At 41.3% G+C, this 17829-nt stretch overlaps 1 protein-coding gene across 11 annotated transcripts in view; it reads right to left on the bottom strand.

Annotated features, from left to right (window-relative positions):
• The window catches only part of PPFIA1 (PTPRF interacting protein alpha 1), a 112268-nt gene that overhangs the window by 82201 nt on the left and 12238 nt on the right, over positions 1 to 17829 (bottom strand). For all 11 annotated transcript variants that reach the window (XM_061610705.1, XM_061610697.1, XM_061610695.1 and 8 more), the window contains one exon: positions 3758 to 3859. In XM_061610705.1, the coding sequence (XP_061466689.1) occupies positions 3758 to 3859 (102 nt within the window). The remainder of the gene's footprint in view (positions 1 to 3757; positions 3860 to 17829) is intronic.

Raw genomic sequence — 17829 nt, 5'->3', positions numbered from 1 at the left:
TTCCTTTTGTTTTATCTTGGTCAGTCAATGTGTTCCCCTGTTGATTATTCAACATCCCTACTCTTGGTTTAAATTTCCCTTCATTTCTCTAATATTTTGGAATAGGGCTCTTGTTCTACCTTTCTGTTGTCCTCTTCTATTTCTATACAATAACTATTCTAATAGCTCTCTTTGTTCCTACATACTAGTCGCTGTATTATTACACTTAGGGTTCTAACCGTGTTTCTATCTTCTCTTGCTTTTGCTTTCCTTCTTTCTTTAACCATTTTAAGAGTTTCTTCAGTCATCCATCGAGGTTTTTCTCTCTTTTTAATTTGAGGTAGTGTAGTGTAGTAGTTAAGCTGTTGAACTACAACCTGGGAGACCAGGGTTCACATCCCCACACAGCCATGAACCTCACTGGGTGACCTTGGGCCAGTCACTGCTTCTCAGCTTCAGAGGAAGGGAATGGTAAACCCCCTCTGAATACCGCTTACCATGAAAACCCTATTTATAGGGTTGCCATAAGTCAGCCTAATAATGTCTCTGACTTCAATCCATAGTTCTTCTGGTTCTCTATCAACTAAGTTTAAAGCCTCAAATCTGTTCCTTATTTGATCTTTATATTCTTCTGGGATGTTATTTAAATTGTATTTGGGCATTATGATTGCTGCTTGTTCTTCTTTAGCTTTACTCTGATTTTCGATATGACCAGTTCATGATCTGTACTGCAGTCTGCTCCTGGTCTTGTTTTCGTAGAAAGTATGGAACTTCTCCATCTTCTGCTACCAATTATATAATCAATTTGATTCCTATACTTACCATTTGGTGATGTCTATGTGTACAGTCGTCTTTTTGGTTGCTCAGAAAATGTGTTTGCAAGAAACAAATTATTGGCTTCACATAATTCAACAAGTCTTTCTCCTGCTTCATTTCTATCTCCTAAGCCCCATTTTCCCACAATTCCTAGTTCTTCTCTGTTCCTCCCTTTGCATTCTAGTCCCCCATGATTATTAGAATATCCTGTTTTGGTGTGTGATCAATTTCTTCCTGTACCTCTGCAGAAGATCTCTCCATTTCTCTTCTTCTGCATTTGCCGTTGGAGCATAGACTTGGATGATGGCTATGTTGATAGGTTTCCCATTTAATCTGATTGATATCAGTCGCTCAGACCTTGCATTATAGCTCCTAATTGCTTTTGTTACATCACCTCACTTTTAGAGCAACCCAATTTCTTCTTAATTTATCATTTCCTGCATAGCATATTTTGTAGTTGCCCAAATGAAAATGTCCCGTTCCTGTCCATTTTAATTCACTCATGCCAAGTATTGTAATGTAGATATGTTCCATTTCTTGCTTGACAATTTCTAACTTTCCCTAGTTGATGCTTCTCACATTCCATGTTCCTATTGTGTATGTCGTACAACTCCAGACTCTCCTTTCACATCTGCGTGCATCAGCTTCCAGGCTTCCATATGGCTTTGACCCAGTTGCGTTATTAATCACAGTGCTACTCATGCTTGTCCATTGTTTTTCCCCAGTAGCTCAGTGAGTGCCTTCTGACCTGGGGGTCTCATCTTTCAGCACTATCTCATGTTGCATTTTGGATGGTCTATTCATAGTGTTCTCGTGGTAAAAGGTATTCAGAGGTGGTTTACCACTGCCTTCCTCCAAAACCTGGAGAGCAATGCTGTCAGGAGTCTAGACCAAGAGGCTACACTCCTAGTAGGGTCACCCAAGGTGGAATGGCCAAAGCTTGGACACCAAACTAAGATGCATCCCAACCTTGGGTCCCCAGATGTTGCTTGATTATAGTTCCCATAATTCCTGACCATTGGCCACCCTGGCTGGGACTCATAGGAGTTATAGTCCAACAACATCTGGTGACCCGAGGTTGGGAAGGCAGCCCTAGAATAAATTCGCATTGCGTCAGTTTACATGCAGTGCCAAACAATAGATTGTATTCAACTATGTCCTACTCAGAACAGACCCACTGAAATTAATGAACTTAAGCTAGTCATACCTATTAACTTCAATGGGTCTACTCGGAATAGGACTAGCACTGAATATTATTTATTTATTTGATTTATATCCCACCCTTCCACCTGGCAGGAACCCAGAGTGGCACCATCCATTGAATACCATCCATTGGTATTGTTTGGTCATCCTTGGGCTTGCATATTTCCTCCTCCCCATATGCACTAATTTCTTTGCCAACTTCCTCATTTGCAACCCCTCCCCCCCCACAATTTACAGTTATATCTGAATTGGAAAACTATGGTTTGTTCAGTTTATATGTAACGATAGAGCTAGAGCTAGCTTCCAGTCAGAATGAGAAACCACATTAAAAACTATGTGGACAGTGCATGTGGGCCTGACAGCAGCCAATACATTATTTGACGTTCATTTTTCTGAACCTGCATCTGCATCAGAATTGCTTAATATGTTTTTTAATTTTTTAACCCTTTTTAAAAGTTGTTTTTTAAAAAAAAATGTTTTTAATGCTATTTTGTTTTAATGTATTTTAAGATCTGTTTTTATGATGTTTTAAAGTGTTTTAGTGCTTTGTTTGCCACCCTGGGCTCCTGCTGGGAGGAAGGGCGGGATACAAATTAAACAAACAAACAAACCTTTGGAAATGTCCATATTCCCATTACATACTTTCAGTTCTCTCTGCAGGATATTATAAATGCAACCAACATTTTAATTGGTATGAAATGTGATTTGGCTCTAAATGTTACAGTCTAAAAGGATTTTTCACAACCATATTCAGGGTCTTGCTGCATCTTTTAAAAATTAAATATGCTATGATTAAATAGTCATACACCAGCAGACAGTCTGCATTCATGACAAACAACTAAGATAACCCTTCTGCCATATACGTTAAGCAGCAGAGACTGAATAGAAGGTGCTGAGTGGTACAGAATGGTTGTAGTAATCAGATTTTGGCTAACAGAGGGGAAGGTTGTTTTTTTTAAAACTCACTACAGACCCAGCACGACCAAATCTATTTTGGAGGATCCTCCAAATCTCCAGTGCAGATTTCAGAATGCACTGGGTGAAATAGGCAAATGTCACTTCCAGTCCTCTTACACTGGTGGATATCTCCCACTGGAGCAACAGTGCTAGGATCAACTAGATTCTGCCCTGGTGAAGGGTGCTAGGAGGTAATTGCTTTATCAATCTAGCATGAAAAGAGAATTTGCATTTTCGGTGGCTTATAAGGCCTCTGTGAACATCAAAGTCTTTCCAACAGCAAAACATACAACCCTAGTGATTTGCTGGTTGGATAAGCACCTTATTTGGGCAAAGGAATTTAACTACGCAATCTAAGAGGATGGTGAGACCCTCTGTTCAAGATTTTCAATTTTTCTGTTGGATGTGAATAGCTTTTCATTTGGATCCAACCTATTACATTTGACTGTTATTAATTTTTAGTTTAATAAAAAGTTTACATATAACATCTTACTTGTTAAACATGTATATGGTTTATTCAATTTTCAGTTGATGGCTGTATATTTACACAATCTATTTTAAAATGCTAGCACATAGTGTACATGTTACAGTTCATTGATTTATTCAAGTCTTGCACATTCAAAACACATCACAAGAAGCACTGTATTCAGAAACATAAAAGCATAGCTAAAGGTTCTATTCATTCATTTCCTCCTTTGATTTCAAAAGAGCACCTTATACTATATTATATGCAAAACTCCATATCAAAAAAACCATTGCTTGCATACAGTACCAACACAGTGATATCAGATAATTAACTAACCCTTGTATTGTTTCTTTCTGCTTTCAGTTCTGCAATTTCTTCTTCCCTTTCAAGGAGCTGTTCTCTGCATACATTTAGTTCTTTAGTAAGTGCCGCAAACTCCTAGGATCGAAGCAAATAAGCATGAATTCATTATAAATGCATCCAAACAAACATTACACATTAGGCCGCAAATAAAAGGAAATCTGTATTATGCAAGGGCAGTCCTACTGTCACTTCTTCTAGCAACCCAGATTATTTATAGGAAGGTAAAATATTACTAGTAATAAAGTTAATCGTCCCGTCCAACACCAAGTAACATGAATTTCCTACCTAAAACTTCCTGCATCATTCTGTTCCAGTTAACAGCCGTATTTAGTGCATCTTGCATTGCCATTACATCTCAGAGCAGACCTACCTATTTCATCACTACTGTCTATCTGCAAAACTCAGCTATACAGGTTTTCCACTTTAAAGCAGGATTCTTCTAGCAAAGAAGCCATGAGCAGGAAGAAAGAATGTAGCTATTCTCTTAACCACTGTTGCCTTGCCTCCCCTCCCCTCCCACTCATCCGTCCCAGATGAAAACACAGGCTAGGAACCTTTACTAAGGAAACAGAAGACACCTGCCCACTGCTTAACCACTGGAAGTCACACCTTCCTCACCTTGATTTATGGCAGAGAAACATCTTCTGGGCTTTGAAGACATATAGGGGAAGCATCTCTCCTCTAAATGAGCAAACAGTCAGAAGAACAAGAAGAGGAGCAGCAATCTCCACTTATCTTGTCCTCTCTCTCTGGCTGGCCACGTAGCCTGCGCCAGGGGAAAGTGGGCAAGTGTTTGAGCAGCACCAATAAACAGTAGCATGAAGGAGGACCCCCCCCGGTGCATCTTGCCTAAGAGTTCACCAAAACCTGGAGCAGACATGGTTCCATCCTCACAAAAAAATTCAGGAGTTGTGGACAAGATTTGATTACTCCTATTAATATGGACATGGTTAGGCTTTCAATGGAGTGTTTCAAGAAAAGTAATTTGCTAGCCTTAAGTTTGGGAAGTCAATCAAAAAATCTATTAAAGTCTAAGGAACATATTTTAGAACAGGGGCGGGGCACTGTTTTCAGCAGGAAGGCCACATTTCCTCATGGGCAACCTTCTGGGGGCTGCATGCCAGTGGTGGCCAGAGACAAAAACAAAACTTAGTGTGGTCAAAAGCAAAAGGGGGTGGAATAACCAGATAGGGTTCTTAACCTTTGCACAGTGGGACACACTCCAGCCATGCAAAAGCCAGGGGTTCTACATACATCCCCCCTTCTCAATCAAGCAAGTGAGGAGGCAATAATACAGTTCAAGGACACATTCCAGCAATCAAAAGCACTCAAGCAGGGTACAGAAGAAAGCTGGTGAGGTGTATGGCCTGTGAAGAGACATGGACCCTGCAGAGAGTCCTGAGGCCCAGATAAGGGAGTCTGGAGGGTCACATTCAGCCCCTGGAATAGAGGTTCCTCACCTTTGTTTAGAATAGGGATGTATCCTTATGCTGCTGTTCCGCTTGCACCACAATACTTTCACTTGCATAACAGAACTTCTCCTTCCCCCTGCAGCCCTTCACATACCCCCAAAATTTGCTCCAGAGGGTTGGGTGACCCTTTGGAGCAATTTAAGAGGAAGCCCCATTATTGGAGTGGAACTCTGCTTGCATAGCATTGGATACAATCCTGAGTAGCAAGTGTCAATGGCTCAAGAGGGGTGACATGGTTAGCCTCTTGTTGAACAGTCTTGAATGGGCCAAAGGATTCTATTTAGGACTATCATCCCAGCAGTTCTACCTTAAAACCTGCTTGGAAGTGGCTACTGCGATGTCATGTCTTAACAGAGGAGCCACCTCATTACCCTTTTTCCTTGCTGAGCCAATTCCGAGAATAAGGCAGGGATGAGCAATGATACTGGCTATGAAGGAGCTCCTTCATTCAACCTGTTCTGTTACTCCAGCCTTTCCCAACCAATGTGCCTCCAGATGTTGTTGGACCACAACTCCCATTAGCTTCAGCCAGCATTGCCAATGGTCAGGAAAGATGGGAATTGTGGTCCAACAACATCTGGAGGCACACTGGTTGGGAAAGGCTGTGTTACCCAGGTCAGCGGGTATGAGAGAAAGAGAAGGGAAATAGCTACCAATTTAGAAGAGGGATGGAGAAATTCTTCATCTAAAAGAGCATCCAACTGATTTGAGACACTGTTGGAAGATTCAGGACAGACAAAAGGAAGTACTTCTTTACTCAGTGCATAGTTAAACTATGGAATTTGTTCCCACAAGATGCAGTAATAGCCACCAGCTTGCATAGCTTTAAAAGAAGATTAGACAAATTCATGGAGGACAGTGCTATCAATGGTTACTAGTCATGATGGCTGTGCTCTGCCACCCTAGTCAGAGGCAGTATGTTTCTGAAAACCAGTTGCCGGAAGCCTCAGAAGGGGAGAGTGTTCTTGCACTCAGGTCCTGCTTGCGGGCTTCCCCCAGGCACCTGGTTGGCCACTGTGAGAACAGGATGCTGGACTAGATGGGCCACTGGCCTGATCCAGCAGGCTCTTCTCATGTTCTTAAAAGCATTTGGAAAAATGTTATTTCAGTGGAGCAATTCAGTTCTCTCCCTTAGCACCCTCCAACTCATAAAGAGGCCCGGAGGGTGGTGACAAGATCTAGGGCCTTCTCAGTGGTGGCCCCCGAACTGTGGAACAGTCTTCCCGAGGAGGTGCGCCTGGCGCCGACACTGATATCCTTTCGACGCCAGGTTAAAACCTTCCTCTTTTCCAAAGCATTTTAATTTAAATTAACCTGATTTTTATATTTGTTGTATTGATTTTAGATTGTTCTTATTTTATACGTTCTTATTGTATTATATTGTGTATTTTATTGTATTCTTTGTGTTCACCGCCCAGAGAGCTATTGCTAGTTGGGCGGTATATAAGTCTAATAAATAATAATAATAATAATAATAATAATAATAATAATAATAATTTAGATGGTGATCAGACTGACTACTGTATTGATTGTCACAACTAAGCAATACCCAGTATGGTGGTATGGTACTAGGAAGGAAAAGGACAGCTAAGGTACCCTTCTCCTAAGACACCTTGCTAAGAGAAAGGTGTTAGTTTTACTGTTTCCTCAAAAGTCCAAGGTAGATCAGCAAAGGATTGCCTCACATTGTGGGTATGCCAGGTCTCTTGTCTTTCTTGGACACCAGTCTCTCTCAAAGACTCCCTTGATATTCCTCAAGGACTGGACGTGGAAGATCATATATATCATCAGGAAACCATTTGGGGACTCCACCCAGCTATACTATGTAGTAGTTTTATATAACAGGACTGATCTCTGCTGCTGTAGAAGAGGCAGTCTCCCATCTTGGCACACGTTATAAGGGGTTTAATACCCCTGCTTCCAAGATTTCATGTCTACAGTCTAGCTTTCAGACTCAACTGACCCCCTCTCTTGCTGTTTTGCATTTTTTGTTCCAGTAGGCCTTTGTTTCAGCTAGGTAGAAAATGTTTCTAACAACTGTTTTATCTGCTTAGCTTGTCTCTGAAGATTTGTTTCTAATTGCTATTTTATGAAGTATTATATTCTATAGTTCATTTTAATTATTGTAAGCGGTCCTGAGTAATGAATACGCATTAGAAGAATGGGGATGTAAATTCTTATATAAATAATAATAAAAAAGTTTACATTCCATTTGTACAAACAAATACATGGCCAGTGACTCTAATACAGTAAATATTAACACATTTTCCCTATAATTTGCAAATAACAATACAAAGTGAACTCGTAAGATAGTAATGCTTCTTGGCCTTAGAAGTAATTTCACCAAAGCAGTAGGACCACATTATTTAACAAAAATATTATGGCAGGTGTAGCAAAGGTGGTGCCCTCTGAATCTTGCTGGATTACAGCTCCCATCATCAAAATCCCTTCCATGAGTATAAGGGCACCAAATGGATTCCACCCCCAAAATCAAGAGCACTGGTATTTTTATGACTAGCAAATTATTTATGAACAATACATTTTTGCCCCAAAGCAGCTCTAGTCACTTATAAACAAACTGTAAACATATAACTAGTTATGCAAGACCGTGGATAGAAATGCCTTTCAAATGCTTGTCAAATGTACATGTTATTCAAAGCAATATTTTATTTTAAATGTATTCTAAAATGTATATGTTGCTAACACATCAATCATGCCTCTTGTGGTGACTCAAACAAATTATTCTAATGTTTTCAGCATTTTAATAAATTGCCTCTTCCCTGTATTGTATATATGGATGTGCATTCAAATATCCCTAGCAAGCTACGCGCACATGCAAGCTCATTTCCATGAGCAGATTTCCTTAGCTTAGTTGGGGTGATTTTAATGTTTCAAGAGATCTTCCTCAGGAATATAAGGGCTTTAAAATGAAACTGCAGGTCCAAAATTACCTGACTGAATGAAACACATTTATGGTGAAATCTAAAATGTATTTCTACACATTTGACCTAAGAGGGGACATTATGAAGTATTTTGTTTCATCAAATTTATTTTACACCTAAAAAGGAAAACTAAATTCTTCATCTTCCTGGATGAAATTTATTATGAATGTTTATGGCATTTACTTCAAATATTCATCGGTCTTTACCTTTGAAAAATAGCTTTAGAATTACTTAAATTGTAGTGGTACTCTGAAACTAAAGCGCAACAATGCTTTCGTATACAAATGTTTTTTCCAGTACACAAGCTTGGTATACATTACTGGAAGATGACAAATACTACTAGATTAATGAGTTTAAATGAGCTTCCCACCACTTTCTGACGCCATACTGGAGACAGTCATCTGCTGGAGGATATTTCTGGATTCACGCCAGATGTAAACAGTAGAACCATATGTCATTCTACTGCCTGCAGATGCTTTACATATTTTTCTTTAATTAAACTTCTGACTTTATCTTTACAGATAAAAATAAGCATATCTCAAAAACTATTTTGAGACAGACATATGGATTACTTGTTTTTAAAAATGGTCTTCTCTGAAAATGAACAACAAATAATGCATTGCAAAATGTTAAAAGTTATGCTTACAAATTAGGTAATGCCAGGTAATGTCACATAACCAAATACACTTTCCCACAACATATTCCATGTATAATCCATTTTTATTATTTTACAGTACTTTCCAGTATATATGTTTTGTGTTGCCACAGTATTATAACCAAGATTCTTCACTTCTATTTTCAAGACACAAATATTCATCCATTGACATATTAAGCGATTATGCACATGAACAATTCCAATTCTATGGTGAAGCAACTACGAGTAGAGCACAGGACTGCAAGATTACATATCCCAGCACCTCTTTTCAGAGCATGAATTTTCCCTACCCTTAACCATATTAAAGCTAACCAGGCATCCCTCACAACCAGGGTTGTCATAATACAATGTTTTACAACGCTGGGGCGGGGGGAGGAAACATTGGTTGGTATTTAATGGTAGTCCTATTCAGAGCAGGCCCACTGAAATTAATAGACATGACTAATTTAGGCTCATTAATTTCAGTGGGTCTACTCTGAGTAGGACTTATGTGACTACAATCCATAGAGCTCTCTTAGCCATAGTTGATTGCTTAGACTTATTGCTAGGTGAGCAAATGGGCAGTGTTACTTGTGCACCAGTTCAGAGCAGTTTTTTTAAAGTTGTAAGTTATCAGAAATTCTGCAAATATTCTAGAAGAAGCTTGCTGCTCATCTGAATAAAACATGATATTTCAAAGTTCCAGCTCCATGAATGATTCAAAACGGCTTGCTTACCAGTTGTCCCATAGCAAATAACAGCCACATTTGCACAATTAAATCTCATCTTAATAAACAGATATGTACAAGCTTCAGCCACTTGCATGCAGCCACTTTGCTCCTCCCTTTGTGACAGCAGCAAAACAATCCAGGAAGTTGCAGATAATCATAGCTTCCAATTATCGCTAAGCCAAGAAACTATGGTTAAAGGCTTCCAAACAAGCCAGAATATGAACTCATGGTTTCAACTTGGATTCCAGAACCTGGTTTATTTGGAAGCCATGAACCTGTTCACTTGCTCATACAAAGGGAGGAAATTGCAGCAGCAGCATATTGGCTAGATGCAAGTTCATGAAGTTCATATAAATATCGGCATATTAAGCCAAGATTTGATTGCGTGAATTTGGCCTTTCAAACCCAGGCGCAATCCAAAGAACTGTAAAAGTAGAAGTTTAAAAGCTTTCTGAAACATCTGCTTCCTCTAGCAAATTGATTTTGAAATGCAGAGAAGTTTCAAAAAGAGTTTATCACATAGCACTGGAGCAGGTATTCGAAATACCACTAAGCATCTTTACTCCACCCAGCACCTACAAGGTGTTTACAACTGATGACTGGAGATATTTGAATTAGTTAAAAAATGTGTCAAGGCAATATATACCCCACATCCAGGCCCTAAACCTCACTCTATTTCATACAGCCAATCCAAAGGGACACACATTCCTGCCAAAGTGCATTTTACACTGAAATGCTAAAAGCTCTTAAGAGTGGCATCCAACTAAGTGCTTCTGCTAGCCCAAAGATTTCCACCCTGCAACAGAACTTCCTCTCCCTCTTCTCCCACACCCTCCCCAAATCTGATTGGGAGGTGGGAACCCCCAGAACAAATTTAGAGGACATGTGCGGAGAAGAAATTCCTTATGCAGCTAAAAGTCCTTGTGCTAGCAGAAGCACTTCTTTGGATACTACCCTAAACCATCTAGACCCTATTTCTCAATAACAAAGCAGCCAATGAGAGAAGAAAAAATAAATTAAATGTTTGGTATTTTAAAAATATGTGTGAAATAGGAATAGTTTTGTGGTCCTATTTCTTAGCAGAGATATAAATGCAAGCAGTGGGGTAAGAATCAACCAGTCCACTCTTTCCCTCAGACACAAATAATTACAGACACAATCTTCTTAAGTAAAAGATAAAGAATGTTTACTCACGACCTTTCATATGTTCAGGAAGCATAGGCTCTAGCTTAGAAAGAAAAGTAGAAGTCTCAGTCCATGATAATGGTCTCTTGGAGAGGAACTTGTGCATGCTTCACTCTCCTCAGGCTTAATGGAGAATATGCAATAATCCCAGACAAAGGAGGAGGAAGAGAAAGCCAGGTAACCCCACCCTTTAGGAAGTTACATCACTGGTAAACAGGTACATGGGATATTTCCCTAATATCCCTTAAAGGGAACATGCAAGTTTGCTTATTCTAACACTAAAGTCAATCCATTTCAGTTATCTAGACCCATTTCAATCTGGCTTCACGCCAAGTTTTGGCAATGAGACAGCCTTGCTTGCCCTGATTGATGACCTCTATCAGGAAAGAGACGGGAGTAAGACTTTTGGCTCTCCTTGATCTCTCAGCAGGTTTGAGACCACATACCATGGGGTGTCCTTCTGGAATGACTAAGAGGGAGTTGGAGGTCTGTATTACAGTTTCTTCTCTGATCTCCAGCGTCATCGCTGCATATATATATATATGGCCTTGTATTGTTACACTGTTACAAGCCTGCTTAGCAGTGGCTGCTAGCTGACAGGTTCTGAGAAGAGAGGCACACAATCGCTTTTTCATGAGATGGGGCCTGGATCAGGTAAATTCATTCTGATTGGCTGGAGGTAACAGTCAGTCAGGAGTTAACTGTTGGGGGGGTAATTAATTGGGAGTTGGTTGAATTGAATTGGGAACTGAGGAGATAGGAAATTGATGATGAGGGTAATATGAAGAATAAGAGAACATCTGAGGGGAAAATTGAGACCTGTATATTAACGCCCAGTGTGTTGGTAATCACAGAAACAAAGACTCATAGAATAGTAGAGTTGGAAGGGGCCTATAAGACCATCAAGTCCAACCCCCTGCGCAATGAAGGAATCCAAATCAAAGCATGCCCGACAGATGGCTGTCCAGCTGCCTCTTGAACGTCTCCAGTGTCAGAGTGCCCACTACCTCTCTAGGTAATTGGTTCCATTTTCGTATGGCTCTAAGAGTAAGGAGGTTTTTCCTGATGTCCAGTCGAAATCCGGCTTCCTGCAACTTGAGCCCATTATTCCGTGTCCTGGACTCTGGGATGATCAAGAAGAGATCCCGGCCCTCCTCTGTGTGACAACCTTTCATATACTTGAAGAGTGCTATTATAACTCCCCTCAGTCTTCTCCAGACTAAGCATGCCTAGTTCTTTCAGTCTCTCCTCATAGGGCTTTGTTTCCAGTCCCCTGATCATCCTTACTGCCCTCCTCTGAACCAGTTTGCCTGCATCCTTCTTGAAGTGTGGATACCAGAACTGGACGCAGTACTCAAGATGAGGCCTAACCAGTTCTGAATAGAGGGGAACTAATACTTCATGCGATTTGGAAACTATATTTCTGTTAATGCAGCCTAATATAGCATTTGCCTTTTTTGCAGCCACATCGCACTGTTGGCTCATATTCAGTTTGTATCAACGACAATTTCAAGATCCTTCTTGCATGTCGTATTGCTGAGCCAAGCATCCCCCATCTTATAACTGTGCATTTGGTTTCTTTTTCCTAAGTGTAGAACTTTGCATTTATTCCTGTTGAATTGCATTCTGTTGTTTTCAGCCCAATGCTCCAGCCTATCAAGGTTCCTTTGAATTTTGTTTCTGTCTTCCACGGTATTAGCTGTGCCCCCCAATTTTGTATCATCTGCAAATCTGATAAACATGCTCTGTACCTCCTCATCCAAGTTGTTAATAAAAATGTTGAAGAGCACTGGGCCCAGGACCGAGCCCTGAGGTACCCCACTTGTTACTTCCACCCAGTTTGAGAAGGAACCATGGATAAGCACTCTTTGAGTACAAATCTGGAGCCAACTGTGGATCCACCTGATAGTTGTTCCATCCAGACCACATTTAGCTTGCTTGCTAATCAGGGTATCATGGGGCATTTTGTCAAAAGCTTTGCTGAAGTTGAGATATATTACATCCACAGCATTCCCACAGTCTACAAGGGAGGTTACCTGATCAAAAAATGAGATAAGATTAGTTTGGCAGGATTTGTTCTTCATAAATCCATGTTGGCTCCTAATAATCACTGCATGGTTTTCAAGGTGCTTACAGACTGCTCCAGAATTTTTCCAGGGATTGATGTTAGGCTGACTGGTCTGTAGTACTCTGGTTCCTCCTTTTTGCCCTTTTTGAAGATAGGGACAACATTAGCTCTCCTCTGGTCATCCGGCACTTCACCAATCCTCCATGATTTCGCAAAAATAATAGAGAGCGGTTCTGAGTTCTTCAGCCAGTTCCTTCAATACTCTAGGATGCAGTTTATGGGGCCCTGCTGATTTGAACTCGTTCCAAGTGATTAGTTATTCCTTGACCGTTTGTCTGTCAAGCTCCAGCTCCAATCCTGCCCCTTCTACTTCATGTTTCCCTTTTGTGGGAGAAGACTGAGCCAAACTAGGAATTGAGCACTTTTGCCTTTTCTTTGTCATCTGTTATCATTTCGCCATCCTCACTGAGTAGCTGTGCCACCATTTCCTTTGTCTTTTACTATGGACACACCTGAAAAAAGCTTTTTTCAGCACCCCTCGCTAACCTCAGCTCATTCTCTGAGTTAGCCTTCCTGACGCCATCCCTGCAATTCCGTGATACCTACCTGTACTCTTCCTTTGTGCCCTGGCCTTCTTTCCACTTCCTGTATGTGTCCTTTTTTGTTTTCAGGTCATCTCTAAGTTTTTTATGAAGCCACATTGGCTTCTTCTGCTGTTTCCCCCCTTTTTTGCTTGTTGGAATTGCTTGCCATTGCGCTTTTAAAATTCCCTTTTTTAGAAACTCCCACCCATCTTGGATTCCTTTTCTCATTAGGGTCGCTTGCCATGGAACTGTACTTACAGTTGTTCTGAGTTTATTAAAATCGGCTTTCCTGAAGTCCAGGGTGCACGTATGGCTACTTTCAGCTTTTGCTTCTGTTAAAATCAAGAATTCAAGCATGGTGTCGTCACTTCCCCCCAGAGTTCCCGTAACTGCCACTTCATCCACCAAATCATCTCTATTGGTTAGAATCAAGTCCAGGATAGCTGATCCTCTGGTTGCTTCCTCCACTTTCTGTAGGAGAAAGTTATCTCCAACACAAGTCAGAAATTTTTTTGAGGTCCGTGTTTGGCAGAATTTGTCTCCCAACAGATATCGGGATAATTGAAGTCCCCATTACTACTACATCATGCCTCCTCGAAACATTGGCAATTTGCTTTTCAAAAGTTACATTCTCGTCTTCTCCTTGATTGGGTGGTCGGTAGTAGACTCCAACCACCACATTCCTTTTATTACTTGCCCCATTAATTTTAATCCAGATACTGTCGGTGGAGCTACCAAGCTCATCCTTCCTGTATTTCTGTGCAGGGATATATATTTTTAACATATAGCACGACTCCACCTCCCTTTTTATTCCTTCTGTTCTTTTTGAACAAGTTATATCCTTCAATTGCTGTATTCCAGTCATGGGAGTCATCCCACCAAGTTTCAGTTATACCTATCAAGTCGTAATTACCCTCTTGAACGAAGAGTTCAAGTTTGTCCTGCTTGTTTCCTATGCTCTGTGCATTGGTATACAAACATCAGACCATGTGATTTGTGGCTTGGCTTCCTTACTACATTTTTCTGAGGACTGTTACTGGGCCCTATTAGACCCAATCTCTCTGTTCCCATTACTGTGCACAAGCCTTCATCAGTCGTTACCACCAACTTTACGTCTCCCTCCCCCTTAGGATTCAGTTTAAAGCCCTCCTGATGAACTTCTCCATGCTGTGCCCAAACACATTCATCCTAGTCCTTGTGAGATCCAACCCATCACTTGCCTGCAGTCCATCTTCCAGGAAGCATAGCCCATGGTCCCAGGAATCCTAATAAAGGACTCCTCAGCCAGAACCACCAGAGGAACTTTGGGGGTACAGAGGCAAATTGTCCCCAGTAGCTGGACAAGGTTGTGGGAGTATTTGATTGGCATGGAGGTTAAGGGAAATTGGCCTGAGGTAAAAACCCCTTAGAGGCTGGTGTCAACAATGGTGTCTCTTGAATCTTTAAGAACCTTTTAAGATCCCAATACAAGTATCAGTATTCCCTTTTGTGAACAGTATTCTGAATGAATTCTGAGCAAAACATAAATGAATTCTGTGTTTATACAAAGTGAGGCTGAGAGATCTGGGGATCCGTGACAGAAACCACTGTGTGCTGTCATCTGGATATTTGGAGCAAGGTGCCATCAGTATGATGATGATACTCAGCTCCATCTTGACATTCCATCTGTATCAGGAAAGGCTGTGAAGGTGTTAGACCACTGTCTAGAAGCAATGAAGGGCTGGATGAGGGCTAATAAAGTGAGGCTGAATCCTATGATGGAGGTGCTGTGGATGGCTGGGTGTTTCCATGTCTGGAAATTAGGTGTACAACTTGTTCTAGCTGGTGTTGTACTCTCCCTGAAGGAACAGGTTCATAATCTTGGAGTACTCCTGGATCCCAACTTTTCAGTGGAGTCTCAGGTGGCTTCTGTGGCTAGAAGTGCTTATGCCCAGTTTATTTTATTTATTTTTTATTTTATTCAATTTTTATACCGCCCACAGCCAGAAGGCTCTCTGGGCGGTGCACAACAGTAAGTAAAATACAATAAAATCACATAAAAAACACTAAAAGGCAAACATATTAAACACTTAAACAATCTAGTACATATTAAAAGCTAATAAAATATATTAAAATGCCTGGGAAAATAAAAAGGTTTTGACCTGGCGCCGGAAAGATAGAAGTGTAGGCGCCAGGCGTACCTCATCAGGGAGACTGTTCCATAATTCGGGGGCCACCAGTGAAAAGGCCCTAGATCTTGTTACAACCCTCCGAGCCTCTCTATGGGTCGGAACTCGGAGGAGGGCCTTTGATGTTGAACGTAGTGAACGGGTAGGTTCGTATCGGGACAGGCGTTCCGCCAGGTACTGTGGTCCCGCGCCGTGTAAGGCTTTATAAGTCAAAACTAGCACTTTGAATCTGGCCCGGAAACGAACAGGTAGCCCGTGCAAACGAGCCAGAACAGGTGTTATGTGTGCGGACCATCTCGTCCTCGTCAACAGTCTGGCTGCCGCGTTTTGCACTAGCTGTAGTTTCCGAACTGTCTTCAAAGGCAGCCCCACGTAGAGTGCATTGCAGTAGTCCAATCTAGAGGTTCCCAGAGCATGCACAACTGAGGCGAGGTCGTCGCTGTCCAGGTAGGGGCGTAGCTGGGCTACCATCCGAAGATGGTAGAAGGCATTCCGTGCCACCGAGGCTACCTGAGCCTCGAGGGACAGGAATGGATCGAAAAGAACCCCCAGACTACGAACCTTTTCCTTCCGGGGGAGTGTAACCCCATCCAGAACAGGTTGGACATCCACCATCTGGGCCGAGAAGGCATTCACCAACAGCGTCTCAGTCTTGTCAGGATTGAGCCTAAGTTTGTTAGCTCTCATCCAGTCCATTATCGCGGCCAGGCAACGATTCAGCACATTAACAGCCTCACCTGAAGAAGATGAAAAGGAGAAATAGAGTTGCGTGTCATCAGCATACTGGTGACAACGCACTCCAAAACTCCTGATGACCGCACCCAGCGGCTTCATGTAGATGTTAAAAAGCATAGGGGACAGAACCGATCCCTGCGGGACTCCACAATGGAGAGTCCAGGGTATCGAGCAGTGCTCCCCAAGCCCTACCTTCTGGAGATGATCCACCAAGTAAGAGCGGAGCCACTGCCAAGCAGTACCTCCAACTCCCAAATCCATGAGTCTCCCCAGAAGGTTTAAGCTAGTTCACCACCTATGGACATTCCTGGACCGGGATTGCCCGGCCTCAGTTGCCCATGCTCTAGTGACCTCCCGTTTAGACTACTGTAATGTACTCTATTGAGGCTGCCCTTGAAGCTGATCTGGAGGCTAGCTTGTTCAGAATGAGTCTGCTAGGTTGATAAGTGGGACAGCCCAATGGGACCTTTGTCATCAGTCCTCAAAGTCTGGCACTAACTGCCAGTGAACTTATGAGCAAATTCAAGGTGTTAGTGTACAAAACCCTATATGGTTTGGAACCCAAGTCCTTTAAAGGAGTGTACACCCCCAAAATCAACCATCTCACTCCTTACAATTGGCAAGGGAGACCCTGTTGGTGGTGTTCCCTGTTTGAGGAATACCCTCCATGGTGAGGTGTATCTGTCTCCCTCACTGCTTAAATTTTAGGAGAAATTTAAAGGCATTACTGTTTACGCAGGCATTTGATGGCTGATACTGGCTACGGCAATCTTGAAATTAGTAACTGTGAAGGTACGTGATTGTTTTTTAAATGTTTTTGGATGTTTTTGTTTTAAATATATTTTATTTTCTCATAAATTGTGTTTTAACGTTTTGATGTTTGCTGCACTGGGCTCCTTTGGAAGGAAAGGTAGGATACAAATTTAATAAATAAATACTCAACCCCAGCACTGGATCCTGTAAAAACAGCTGGAGATCATGTAGGCACTTTTTAAATGTGAAGAAGTAAAAAAAAAAAGGGGGGGCATGGAGGCTACCTGCTACAAAATAATTGCAAATATCCCCAAAACAGTCTATGGTATACAGTATTAGACTAGGACCAGGGATAATCACATTTAAATCTTCACTCAGCCATGAAGCTCATTAAGCAATAACACACTAAACCTAACCGATGTCATAGGGTTGTTGCAACTATAAAATTAACAGGGAAACAGGAGATGTATGTATGTTACCCGGAGCTCCTTAGGGAAATAGTAAAATAGTGCACTATCTAATTTGGTTTTCTGTAATTAACTAGCTATCAAACCTGTTGATGATCTTCTTCATTCTCATAATGCTTAATTTTTTTTTGACAATTTTACAATATCTGACCAAAAAACTGACCAGTCAACTGATGAACAGAAGACCTCTTGTTCTATTTGATGGCCATAGGTATCTTTTCATAAATCCTCTCATCACTGCAACTAAAAAACTATGGGAAAGCTTACTATAAAATGCCTGTGGCAACTGCATTTTTCCTTATGAAT

This window comes from Rhineura floridana, chromosome 2 (assembly GCF_030035675.1).
Source record: "Rhineura floridana isolate rRhiFlo1 chromosome 2, rRhiFlo1.hap2, whole genome shotgun sequence".
Lineage (NCBI taxonomy): Eukaryota > Metazoa > Chordata > Lepidosauria > Squamata > Rhineuridae > Rhineura > Rhineura floridana.
This window is presented reverse-complemented; position numbering and strand designations above follow the sequence as displayed.